This window comes from Calliphora vicina, chromosome 1 (genome assembly GCF_958450345.1).
Source record: "Calliphora vicina chromosome 1, idCalVici1.1, whole genome shotgun sequence".
In the NCBI taxonomy this organism is placed as follows: domain Eukaryota; kingdom Metazoa; phylum Arthropoda; class Insecta; order Diptera; family Calliphoridae; genus Calliphora; species Calliphora vicina.
In genome coordinates, this window is record NC_088780.1 from 171,988,974 (window position 1) to 172,003,252 (window position 14,279).

At 29.6% G+C, this 14,279-nt stretch overlaps 1 protein-coding gene across 7 annotated transcripts in view; it reads right to left on the bottom strand.

Moving 5' to 3' along the window:
- The window catches only part of CASK (peripheral plasma membrane protein CASK), a 169,118-nt gene that overhangs the window by 61,784 nt on the left and 93,055 nt on the right, over positions 1 to 14,279 (bottom strand). Inside the window, exon 1 of one of the 7 annotated variants that reach the window (XM_065498245.1) lies at positions 12,335 to 13,289. The exons of the other annotated variants lie outside the window; for them this stretch is intronic. Within the exon in view, the coding sequence (XP_065354317.1) occupies positions 12,335 to 12,766 (432 nt within the window). The 5' untranslated portion in view covers positions 12,767 to 13,289. Of the gene's footprint in view, positions 1 to 12,334; positions 13,290 to 14,279 lie in introns of those variants that run through there. 7 annotated transcript variants of the gene reach the window in all.

A 14,279-nucleotide genomic window follows, 5' to 3' on the forward strand; every position in this document is an offset into this window, starting at 1 on the left:
TTTGTGGTGAATTTTGTGCAGGTCAAATGAAAATTCGTTCGATAAGCTATTTCGACTACAGTCGAAAATCGAATTTAGTTCATAATAGGCACCTAAATGTCTTTAATTTAATTTCTTTGATTGTTTTATACGGAAATGTTGCTTAGGTTTCGACCAATACTGTATGTTAATAAAAACCACTAAACTTACAATTTTGATTTTTTTATTTGACTGAAATTACACTCTGATACAAAATAACACTTTTTGTGAGCCTAGGTGAGGACATACTAAAACCGTTTTCAAAGATTTTGAAACACCCTCAAAATTTTGAGTTATTTTTAGGGCAGGTCGTACTTTAGTACCTCTTACTCAAGCACTTTAACACAGATTTCGAAATTACATAAAATGTATATTCCAAAAAATTGTGTAAGTTGTTATAAAAAGTTTCGATTTACTTTTTCTTTTTTTCCTAATTTTACAAATTCAACAATAGTTATTTTAAATTTTTTCTATGAAAACCTATTTTGTTTTGTACAGTGATTTAAAGACAATTTTATACAGACAAAAATTAGACATTAATTGTTAAAATCGACATATATTTGCAAAAGTTATCGAACTTTTTCGAAAAAAGTTCGAAAAAAATTACCTTGCAAATTAAGGATTGTACAAATATTTTTTTTTTTTTTGAATAGTTTTTTGTTTTTTTATTTATATGCGCTGGGGGAGAAAATACTAAAAGACAATTTTCATCCGATTTGAATAATTAGAACCATATTTTGTTAAGAACTAGTTTTTCTTTATACTTTTTTATAAATTTTTACAAGCTTTCATTCAGAATAAGCAATGAAAAGCGACAAAAATCAAAAAAAAATTATAAATTTTGTTTGTCTTTTTGATATTCTTAACAATAAAAATAATACTTATAACTTACAAATGTATCAAAAACTGCACGCCATTTTAAAGCGTAATTAGTTTCCATTCCAAACCAGTTAAACAGTTTAAAGTCGTACAAAAACTGACTAAGTTACATGTCGTTAAGTCGACGAACATAACAGAAAACGGTTTTTTTAGAATAACTTCTGAATTTGAGGGTGTTTCTGAAATTTTTAGACAATTTGTAATGTACTCAGCAAGACCTATAACCCACGATAGGTCGTTTTCCAAGTTTTTTTTTACCATCGTAGCACCGTGTTATTATTACAATTTACAAAAAAAAAATATATATTTTTGTTGTTCTAATCACTAGTGATGAAATTTTGAAACTTTTTCCATTGTGGTTTTTATAGTGCTTTATGTCACTTAGTTCGAACATGTTGTCCATCTCCGTTTAAAATCTACCACACTCACTTTTAACAGGAGCCCAATATCTTTTCACTGGCGTTAGCTACAGGCAGACTTGGGCGTTACCAATTACTTTTCAATTACCAATTACATTACATTTAGTTGGTAATTGAAGAATACCAATTACTAGTAATTGTAATTGAAATTTTGCCAATTACAAATCCAATTACATTTTGTAATTGGCAACCAACAATTACAATTACAAGTAATTGTTAATTGGTAAAGTAATTTCAAGTAGTTGATAGAAAAGTTATTCTAATTATGAATTGATGAACTGTCATTACTATTTTAAACTCGTTATTTTTTCGAAATATCGAGGTTTTTATATTCCCAATACATAACCTATTTTTTTGTAATTTTCTTCTAAATGTTGGGTAATACAGTTTAGAATGTGCAATTTTTTTAGAATGAAATTGGTCTACTAAAACATTTGTTTCTTTTGAGTATAATAGTTCTGGTAGAATTTTTATATTTAACACTTCAAGACATTTCGGTGAATATAGTTTTTAATTAAAATGAAACATTAATTAAAAATTTAATGCAATATTTAGATAATACCCCGAACTCTTACATACTAAAAGAAATATTTTTTATAATTTAAAATTCTATGTAATTAAATCATAGGACTTTCTTATTGTAATACACATTTGAATCTACAGCAATAGAAATACATAATTTGCAGTTTTTTAAATATCGCGAATTTTTTATTTACTTGATATACAGCTTTTTTGGTGGAGATATCTTAAAATTGTTATCAAAGTGATAATATCAAAAACACTACTATTTTTGTATCAAATAGATTTATTTCTAAATTGTATATCAAGGAATTGTCTAAGTTGCGAATTTGAATACTAAAGTAAGCAAAATACAATTGGAAAGCAGTGTCTGTAATTGATTTCCGCTGAGCTTTTAACATATATTCGCCACAAATGTAACAAAACATACAAGGATCTTCTTACAGAATCTTATCTTTCTAGCCATAATGAAATAATATAATAAGAGAAATTATATTTATAAAAAAGTAGCAAACTAAATACTAATGTGCTGTTTTTCTATAGCGAATGAGCGTTTTGAGGGGACGTTTTACATGTATTTTGTTTTTGTTACAATAACAAAACACATGTTAAATTTCCACTCAAAGTACTCGTTCGCTATAGAAAAACAGCACATAAATTTAAGTATAATCATGCAGGTGTTAAACATTCAAGTTTATAATCACGATTAACATATTAAAAATATTGTAAAACTTTGAGTGATTTGCCAAATAGTTCAGTATATTTTCAGCGAATTTTCAATCCTTTTATATAAATTAATTTATTGATATATTTTTATTGTACATCGTGAAAAAATTTTAAACCATTTTATCATAGGTCAAACTTATAAGGATGAAACTGAAAAATGTTAATTTTCAACATCCTTGCGCTATCACCAATATATCCTGGAATTTAGATAAATAAAATTGATGTAAAAAAAAAGATAATTTTGTGTAGAATACCAGTACAAAACTGTTGCAATATTCAACCAATAAGAAAAAAAATTAAACCGCGATATTTTCAAAACGAGAGCTGCCCAAAAAAACTAAAAATAGTTTTGAAAATTAAATGTTTTATCAATAAAATTTCCGGCAAAAATGTTTGCAGAATATTTTAATCGTTTTTGAAAGGATTAAATGGGTCAAATTGACCCCTAAATAGAGGAGCTAGAGGGTTAAGATCTTCCACAAAAATGATCCCAATAAAATTCCACAATATAACTCTGACAATAAGACATTCAGACATTTACTTACAACAATTTTTTCATTTAGTTCTCTTGACCCACTTGAAAAAAAAAAACTCAGAATAGCTGGACTATAAGTTTAGTCTACAAAAATTATCTACTCAACATGTCCTTCAGAATTATGGGGTCGCTATTCTGTTCCAAAAATACTGTTGGACACTGCAATTTAAAGGGTATCCAAAATACACGAAAATTACGTCGAATCCAGACTTAACATTAGGAGCATTGAAAAATTACCCAACAATTTTAAAGGCAATCGAGCGATACCTTGTCTGTATCTGTAGAGAGACTTTTTTCATTTGCTGGAATAGTACTATCTCCAAAACGTCCGAAACTATCCGATGAACAGTTTGAAAAATTGGTTATTTTAAAAGAAAATAAAGATTTTGTTTAAACTTTATAGTTTTTAAATGTTTAGTTTTCCAAAATTTTGTACATTTCATGAAGTTTTTTAAATAACAAAAATTATATGATTTTTTTCTTATTGGTTGATTTTTGTTAATTATTTTTTTAAATTATTGCTACTTCTTTTTGAAAATATAAAAGATTAATAATAAAGTTATACATTAATGTATTTATGTGTTATATTGATTAAATAATATTGAAATATTGTGCTATTTAATGGTAATAACATATTTGGTTTCTATTAAAATTTTTTATGTTTTTGTAATGTATGAGTTATGTAATAATTACATTGTTGGTAATAAATACTTTAAAAGTAATCATTACACATTTTTAATCAATTACTTTCAATTTCAATTATATTTTACCCCTTACATGTAATTTGTAATTGGCAATATCCAAATACCAATTACATTTAATTGGTAATTAGCAATAACCAATTACCAATTATATGTAATTGGTAATTGGCAATAACCAATTACCAATTATATGTAATTGGTAATTGGCATTAACCAATTACCAATTAAATGTAATTGGTAATTAGCATTCACCAATTACAAATTACATATAATTGGTAATTGGTTATTGCCAATTACCAATTACACATAATTGGTAATTGGACCTGTAATTAATTACAAAATGTAATTGGTAGTGCCCAAGTCTGGCTACAGGCAGTTTGGAGGATTTGCCTTTTCTTTGCACAAATACCACATTATTGTTCTTTTACCACTCAAGACCTTTCTTACCATAGTGACAGGATGCCAAATCAGGCCAAAAATAAGTGGACACATTAAGAAGTCTTATGAATTGAAGCATCCTTTTTTGCAACCATTTCTTGAACTTTTTGGAAAATTGTTTGGTTTTGAGTCCTAAAATTTTCTACAACATTCCCTCGACATCAACAACATGAAAATGTTGACCCGGAAGCTGCAAAAAATTGTCCATATGTACGTTTCGTCATCCATTATGCAGCAGGTATTTTTTTTTTTGTATAAAATTTTACTTCAATTTCCGAGCTCTGTCTTTGGCCTCTAAATTTTTAGCAGAGTTCCTGTCAAGAACTTTTTGACCTTTGTATGTTTTTAAACTTGCATTGGCTTTAACTTTTCGTACAAAATAGTCCGAGTACTGAGCTAATCGGACTGCTTTCCTACCGGAAGTGTTGGGAGCTCTTTTGAAAACGTTATCATTAAACATAATAACTGACAAGCTTTACAAAGGTAACTTGATCAAAAAAAAATCAAATAATACTTCCCAATAAGCATTTTTACTGGAATTTAAGTTGAAAGCAAGTGTAATTCAAGCCTTGAATTATAGTCAAGCAATTGAATTACAGTTGTATTACACTTTATTTCAATAGCATTCTCCAGTAAAAAGGAAACATAAATTCAAGCCATATGTTTTTTGTTTGAAAAATAAATAAATTTTCAAATATTTTTCATGTTTAAAGTATAATTAATTACATTTGCATTCAAGTCAAATTCCAACAAAATGTTCAAGAGCTTGAATTTTTGGGGCTTTGGTGCTTACTGGGTTGGGTTAAAAGTTTTAATGAAAAACGTGTGTTAAGAATTGTTTGATCTCAGTCCTTATGGACAATTATAATAATAACCGAATTAAGATTTGTACATTTTGATGAAAGTTCATTCGATTTCAATATTTTTTGGAAAAAGGACAAATAAATTATTAACTTATCAAACTTAATAGTTTTACCAAATTCATCAGCTAACATTGAGCGTATTATTTTTAGTCAAATAAATATGTATAAATAAAACTAAGACAAGAAATACTTTGTAGACAAAACATTTAATCAAATTATATATGTCGTAGCGTAGCTATCATGACAAGATGTAAACCGTAAACTAGTGATGAATCTCAAAAACCAAGACACAGTCTTACAGTTAACATTGGACTCAATTTACACAACATTTGCTGTACGACTATGTCGCAGTAATTGAGCGATATTTAAGTAACACATTTTATGAACACAACAACTTTCACTTTCAATCGCGAACAAAAAAGATTCTCTTTGAAATTGAAAAAATCAAATAACTATGGCACTTTTTAAATATTCTAATATGTACCATGCTACATACTAAATTAATGTTAATAAAGTACTGCTGTAAAAACTGTTGAAGTACAATTTTTGCACTTTTTCGTTACGTTGATCATACGGGAAACGTTATTAAAACGGCTGATTGATTGGCCTTACAATTTCTTTAAAATGCCTTGTTGAAAAATTTTATGTAAAAACGAACAAGATAAAATAGCGTGGGTAAAAGGTTTAATAGAAGCAATCGTAGTTATAAGAACAACACAAAAATATATGCGTAAAATAAAACTGATGGACCAAAAAAAGTTTATGGAAAGCCATCAATACAAATACAAACAAATTTAGCAATAATGGTTTAAAATAACGTCACCAGGCTATCGATTTGTAAACCTTATGCAAACAGGTTTTAATTTAGCAGGAATGCAGCTATACGATAAGAGAAAATTTTAAGGCTCTGGACCTCGTAGTAATACAAATTTTTTGTAATTATTTTTCATTTACAATATTTACCAAAATGTTTTCCTTCAGAAAAATATTAATATTTAATTTTTTTTTATTGGGTGTATGACTAAAAAATGCGGGAATTTATTCGTAGTATTGGGCATTGTATTTCTGGCAACATGTGGATCCAAGACAAAAGAATGCTTTTGAGTCCAAGAACGAATAAAACCAATATCGGATACTCGGGTGAGACAAAACTTCCCAACAACTTCATTCTAAATACTTTTTAACAGATATTGCAACATGTGGCATATGTGAAAAATAACTATTATTTTTTATTTGATCGAATAATCGAGAAATTTTACTCGATAATTGACAACCCCACTTTATATAGATAGACGAGATGTCTCCAAATCACAAGAATCAATTTTTACTTTAAGACAGAAGGCCGATTGAACAAACCACATTGCTGTCGTTTATACCAAAACAACAATGGGAATATTATTGACAGCCATGATAAGTACATTGTTACAATTCACTGTAAGTAGAAAGATATTTTTTGTACCGAGTTTAAGATACTGTCTTCTATGTTTACACATTATTAACAAAAATGATTATTATCAATACCGGGGTAAATAAATGGTTGCACATCTATCCATCCATCCATCCATCCATTCACTCATACATACGTATTGTGTTTATCATTTCCAAAGGAAATGAATACATTTTGTAAATTCTGACAGGAGATGATTTTTGAAAATAGGGGAGGAATGTTTCAAAATGTTTTTTTTAAGAATTTTTTTAAAGCTAGTTTCTAGTACGGCCAAGATTAGCAGAAATACGAGTAACAATGAAATGTTCTAATAAATAAATGGAGTCGCTTAAATTGTGGAAGGATGCCGCAAAACTGTATAATAGAAATTCGTAATGCATTGAAATTTAATACCTACTATACCAATCTATTTAAGACATTTAAATTAAAGTGTTCCTTCCACCTCCTACACCCAGAGAAAAATATAGTTCATGTTTATTGCAAAAATTTAAAAATTTTCACAAGTTTTGTTAACCATATTATAGTGACAGTCATTATTTATACGATTGTTCAAAAATTTGTACAAATATTGAAATGGTTACAGTAAACATGTACATTGTACAACTATATTTTTTTCTCTGCCTGTAATTACAAATGTTAATAGAATGCATACATAGGTAGGAGCCTATTATGAACTAAATTCGATTTTCGACTGTAGTCGAAATAGCTGATCGAACGAATTGTCATTTTGGTATTATGGCGCACATTCGTTGCTTACAATCTTAGACCTGCATAAAATTAACGAAAATATGTCAGTTAGTGGTATTTGGTCCACCAAAATCAAATAAAATTACAAATACTTACATTTTCAACAATTTTTTTAATTTTTTTGCAGTGTGTTCGTTAAAAAATTCGATGCACAACGAAATTTTCGACAGCGATGCCAACTTATAATATGAATTTTACATTCGATAGCCAACGAATATCGTTTGCCGAATGCAACTCATAATAGAAGCCATATATTGTATTGACTGATATTTGATATTGAAATTGGGAAGATGTTGACAAAATGAAGAAAGTTTAATTTTTGCATCTTGTTTTTATTCGGTTTCGGATTTTTTGTAATAAATACATAGAGAAAACAGATTCGTTGTGGTAACCGAATTTGTCGCCAATCGAATTTAGTCAGTTGTATGTACTATCTCAGTAAAGCAACGTTTCCGCATACACCGTAATCGGCACCGAAAACGAAATTCCATACATTTGAAATATTTTTAAGATAGTTTAATAAGAATTTAACATACTTTTAAATTGTATTATTGTTTTGATATTTATCACAAAAATATTTTACATAATTTTAAATTCAATTTGTGAAGTCATTCTTGACATACTGTAACTTGTTTGTTTTAAATGTTGTTGCAAATTAAATTGCCTTAATTAATTTTTTCATTTTCCGCTCACAGACTCACAGCTTATTTGATGCAGATAAAATACAAAAACGAAGACGAATAGCGTCTTTTCTTTTCTCAACTTATTTTTATAAAAAATTTTTAAAAATGACCATAGCTTAGCGCCTAAACAGAAAAAAAATGCACTGTACCGTTATTTCATTATCAGAGAAAGTATAAAATACACTGCATCATTTAAGCTGTGAGCTTATTTTAACAAGAAAATTCTTTTTTTCATTAATATTTCTTCAATTAGATTGGTATTTGTTATTTTTTCTTCCTCAGCATTATAACAGGACATAATCATTACCAGGGATACCGGAAATATGCTCTAAAAAAACCGCTTTAAGAGCTTTAAATATGCAGTAAAAACTTTAAAATATGCTCTTAAAATTTAAAAAATATGCTCTTAAAAAAACAAACTTTTACATAATTTTAAACAAAAAAAAATACTTTTATTGAAAAAAATCAATACAATTCATTTCTAAAAAGGTAAAGTAACATAAAATAAACAAAAATAACACAAACTAAAACAAGTATAACAAAAAATAAATACAACATTAAAACTATAGGAACTTAAGCTATGAAAAAGCCTCGAGAGAGAGGTATTTTTTGAAGATATTTTATATAAATATAAAGTCACTTCTTCAATTAAGTTTACTATTGCAATAAATTACAAAATATTGACTCAAATTTAATAAAAATCGTTGCCTATTGGATCTGAAAACATTTTTATATATAGAAAATGTTCTTTTGACATCAATTGATGTTATAGGAGCAAATTGAAAAGACAATATTTCTTTAACACTTAGAACGGTTAAGTTTGAGTTAGAACTAAAATTTGATATTTAGATGGCGCTATTATTAAAATAGTGCTTATTTTATATTAAAAGAAGTATGAGAGCTACATTCAGCTGTGCCGAATCATATATACCCTTCACCAAATTATACTTCAAATTAAAAAATTTAAATATTTTTAGGTGAACAAACATTTTTTTTTAAGTTTTTTAATTTTTTGGATAAAAATTTTTGTTTTTAAATTTTAATTTTTTTTTTTAAACTTTAAAAAAAAAAAAAATTCGTGAATAAAGTAAAAATATGCTATTAAACAGTAAAATATGCTCTAAAAACCCAAAAATATGACATAAATATGCTCTTAAAACAAATATATGCAAACATATGCATTTAAGGATAAAATATGCAAAAATATGCACTAACAAATCGATGCCAAAATTCTTAAATAGTTCTGAAACGTGTAAATATCTTATCCATGTCATCATTAGACTCACCAGAAAAAACATGCATTTGCATATTTTGGTTTCCCTGATCATTACATTTTATATAAAATTTGTTTGATAAATTGAATGAACATTGACTAATTTTCTCTGGTTGAATATTCGTTTTTTATTATGGCCTGTCCAACTGTTTCATTGGAAATGACTACATCACATTCTTCTTCAAGTTCCCTAGGAAGAGTTCTGGTTGAAATCTGAGCATTTTAATGAAGTTGTCTGACATTAGGCTCTCAGTTATTTTAGGTCTAGGGATACCACTACATTTTAACGCTCCTCTACCCTCATTTCAGCTCGTTCTCAAACACTATAAATTATATTTTGTGTTGCCAAAAACTTCCCCAACAACATTGCGGCCATCGAAAATTTTATCTACACGACCGTGCAATCGATACCTTCCAAAATTTAAATTGAATTATAAAAAAGCCTTAAGGTAGGGTCAAACTTGGTAAATATTTACTCAAAAAAGAGTAACCACTTTTTTAGCACAAATTTGTTTGACGTGTTTACTCTTACAAGTGTTTTGCAAGATCAAACAGCATCAAATAAAATAAAATTAAATTTTTTGATTTGAATCATCCTAAGTAAAAAAAGTTTTTGAAATAAATGAAAGAATTCAAATACATTTTATTTAGTGGTTACGTCTTTTTCGTCAAATACATGACATTTCCTATTTTTCTTTCTTTCTCATCCATTGTTTATCCATGTTTATCCACGTATATTTTTCTTTTTTTCTGATTTCTTAATATCTTTGTTACAATTTGTCTAAATCTATCAACGTGCTTTGAACGCAAGATTTTCGATGGATCTTAATATTCTGAAGTTTTGTTTAATTTTATATTAGTGGAAAACTGTTAATGCCCAACCATAACTGTCTCAACCTTAAGTTTCTTTTTTAAATGTATCCAAAATTTTGTTAGGAAGTTACCCAAACAACACAATTTAGAAATTTACATTTAATTTGTTACGTATTTTTACGTATTGAATTTGAATAGGAAAAATGAGAAAAGGGGAAGAACTCCCGGGGAATTTTTATTCATAATTGGGCTGTATGTGTTCAATTTTAATAATTGTGTGAAACTAAGCTCATTTAAGTCAACGAAAATTCATTTCAGATAAGTCGATTATGGGTACTCTCATTTTTTCTTTAAGTAGCCTAGACCAATTATCATTCGACCTTAACAAATTAGTAAAATATAGAAATAAAAAATTACAATACAAACAATATAATTGTATTAAGAAAACAAACTAATGAAAAAAAGAAAATATGCAGTTATGAGTCAAATATGCAAAAATATGCTATAAAACGCAAAATATGCAGTAAAGAGCCAAATATGCAAAAATATGCACTAACAAATCGATGCCAAAATTCTTAAAATTGCCTGAAACGGATAAATAACTAACTCATATGTTTATACGACGCACAGCAAAAAATATGATATTGCATATTTTTGAATGCCCTGATTATTAGATATAATTTTCTTATGACGAAGGATTTTTTTTTCATTTATAAACCATATTTTTTGTAATATATTTCTTTTTAGGTCATTATTATAACATTTTATACATAAATATATGGCTTTTTATTTGTACTAGAAATTAAATATTTTTGTAATCCATACAGCACGAATCATTATCGTAATGTTGAGAAATACGCGTTAAAGGACTGCAATTTGTTCATTGTAATGCATACATATCCTTGGCTTAATATAGAAGGCCCTAACTCATGTTCGGGCTATCTTTTTCAAATACATATAGCAGAACGTAAATTGTTGAACGAAATTTTTATTGCGAATAATGTCGCAAGAATAGCACTGTTTCGATTTTGCCCCTACAGCTGTCACAGTAAAGATTTATAGAAGGCCCTAACTCATGTTCGGGCTATCTTTTTCAAATACATATAGCTGAACGTAAATTGTTGAACGAAATTTTTATTGCGAATAATGTCGCAAGAATAGCACTGTTTCGATTTTGCCCCTACAGCTGTCACAGTAAAGATTTATAGATCCGCTAAAAAATGTTCCTTTGACTTCTCTTTATTCATTATTTGCAGTTGATAAAGGGTCTTCCAATAGGGCCTTCAAAACTTTGACAGTTGATAGCTGTCATATGTCGAATTGACTGTCATTTATTCTGTTTGTTTTGCCAAATCCGCTTCGCCCATTTTATTCTGAGGTTAACTTTTGGCTCAAATTGTAGAATATGGGACGTCACCAATCCACTTGAGATTCAAGAGCGTCCAAACCATCCCATCACGTTGGTCAGGCCATCTCCGTGAACGGCGAGCGCTATAGGTCGATGATCGGGTCAACTTAGTTTGACCCGAATTGGATGATATGGCCAACATCGACATGTGATTTCAACAGGACGGAGCTTTGTGTCACACACTCATGCCACGTCGGACACTCTGCACGAGCGATTTGAAGGGATGGGCATCTCATGTGGAGGTGATGTGATCTGGCCACTGAGATCGTGCGATTTTACCCCGTTAGACTTTTTCTTGTGGGGTTTTCTATGCAAATAAGCCACAAAACACAACATCCGTTCAAATTCTACATGATTTATGCGCCAGAGTCATGGAAAATATTGCATGCATACATGGCATTGATGTGCATTGCAAACGAATAAAAACAGTAGATATATCTCACACACAAATTATTTTATTAAAATTTAAAGATATGAAACGCTTAATGAAAGATCCTTTATGTATATGACGTCGAAAATAAGAATTTTAGATATAGATAATCTTACGTGTCTTTGGCACAATGTGCCATGTGTAATTGTAGAGTACATGCCAATGAGATGTTGTAAGTAACCTTACCTGGAACAAAAAGAGAAAAAGTAGAAAACAATAAAATATTGTGTTGAAAACATGTCTACACATGGTAATGGTAAATAAATAATAGTTTAGGCAATATTTATATGGATGTGTGATAAAGGCAAGATTCTTCTAATTCAACTTAATTAAGAATCATTCAATTAATCAATCAATCAATATAGAATTCATTTAACTTGAATTGAAATGTATTTACAAAGACTCTAAGATACCGTAGAACGATTATAGAATTACCTGATGTCCTGAGCATATCGAACCGTTTGGGGCTCTTATCCGAAAAGGACTGTGAACTGGGCATGATGTTCTGGGACCCCAGCGTGAGGATGAAGGACCCTGTATAGACATGCTACTTATGCTATTTGAACTACATGGATTGAAAATGGGCGGCGGAGGCACAGGTGCCGCAGGAAGGCCCAAACTTAGATTATTCAGGCCGCTCATACTGCGACAGTGGCCGCCAACCGATGTACTCGGCGGCAAAATGTCATCCAGAGAGCGGCCAGCAATTGCTATGCCGCTTAATGAGATGTGGGAACCTAGTATATTGCCATTGTGACCGTGGCCGGCGCCACCGGACATCATCGACTGTGGTAGTGGCGGAGGCACAGCATTTCCGTGTGGACACATCGATCCCGTCGTAGGAGGAATCGCTGAGCAAGCTCCCATTCCGCCACTGCAACCAGCACCTACACCAGCGGCTTCCGCAGACGACCATTGTACACAACCACCACCACCGCCGCTGCGAACTCCTGACACCGAAGTCGCCGCCGCTCCACGAAGACTATTTGTTTGATGTGAATCGCAATAGTGATCCACGGCAAAACTGTCCTGGCTACCAGAGCATTGCAATCTGTGCGGTGGCGGTGGAGAAGACTGACGTGAATAAATGTTTGTTTATTTGTGGTCACGCGTTTGCCCTCAACGCAAACGTTTCAATACCGAGTTTTCCACAAATCCTCAACAGTGGTATTGTGATATGTTGACGCACGATTATCCCGCACAACTACTCGTTCCTTCGCTTCGAACTCGGCATAAATTCGTCCGCACGTATTTTCATATGCGAAAACCTTAAAGTCTCTAACATTTGCATCATTTGTCAATAGACTCCCTTCAACACAGCCTGATTAAGCAATATTGGATATAATCACAGTTAAAATTATTTAATTTCTTCCTAATTCGCAATCAAAATAGCGTCTTGTTGTATGTAGTAGGTTGTTCTTGCTGTTGCTGTTGCAGTTGCAGTTCCAATTCGTTTCGGTGAAATGTACATGCATTTTATTTTTGTTTAACAATGATGTACTAGTTTTTTAACATTAACAACAAACTAGTTCAACAAGTTTTAACAATTGTTCAAAGAATTAATCAATAATTGTTTTAAATAGTTATTTTTTTCTCTACTACAAATACAATTAACTAAAATATCACTGTACAAGTAGGTTTTGTTTAGCATTTCATTTCAATTACTTTACACGTCATTAATGTAATTTGTGTTTTAACATATTTTTTTTTTACTTTTTATTATTTTGAGTCTTTCTTTCGATTTCAATTTCGTTTGTGGCTTGATTAATGTTGGAACTAACTTAAAAGTTTATTCTAAGTTTATTGTTGTTTTAATTACGATCTTCATTCAATTTTGAAAGGAGTTTAAGTGTATTATTAAATTTATTAGTTTAGTTTAGTTTTATATTATTTATTTATTTATTTATTTTCATCACAATAGTTTATATTTAATTGGAGTTTTTAAGTTTAATTAGTTTTGGTTAGAATATATGTGTTTTAAAGAAGTTTAGCATGCGATTTTGGGTTATTAACTCTGCAATTAAAACGTGAAAAGCAAAACCATCAATTAGTTCATTTCTAAGCAAAATTGTATCTACATAAACTAAAACTAAAAACCAAACACATGTAGTATATGCCAGAGTTGCTCATCACAATAATGATTAAACAAAAATCCTCCTACTTTATATCTCCAAAGCATTACAAAATTTAATTTAATTTAATTAAATTTACTCTTTTATGGATTATGTATGTATATATTTAAATGTTAACATAAATTTTAACATTTAATAGTAACAACACCTGGCTGAACATCCATAACAACATTACAACAAAAAAATCTTCTAATTCCCACAACACGAACCAACCCACTTCATTTCAAGGGTCAAACGAAAACATTATA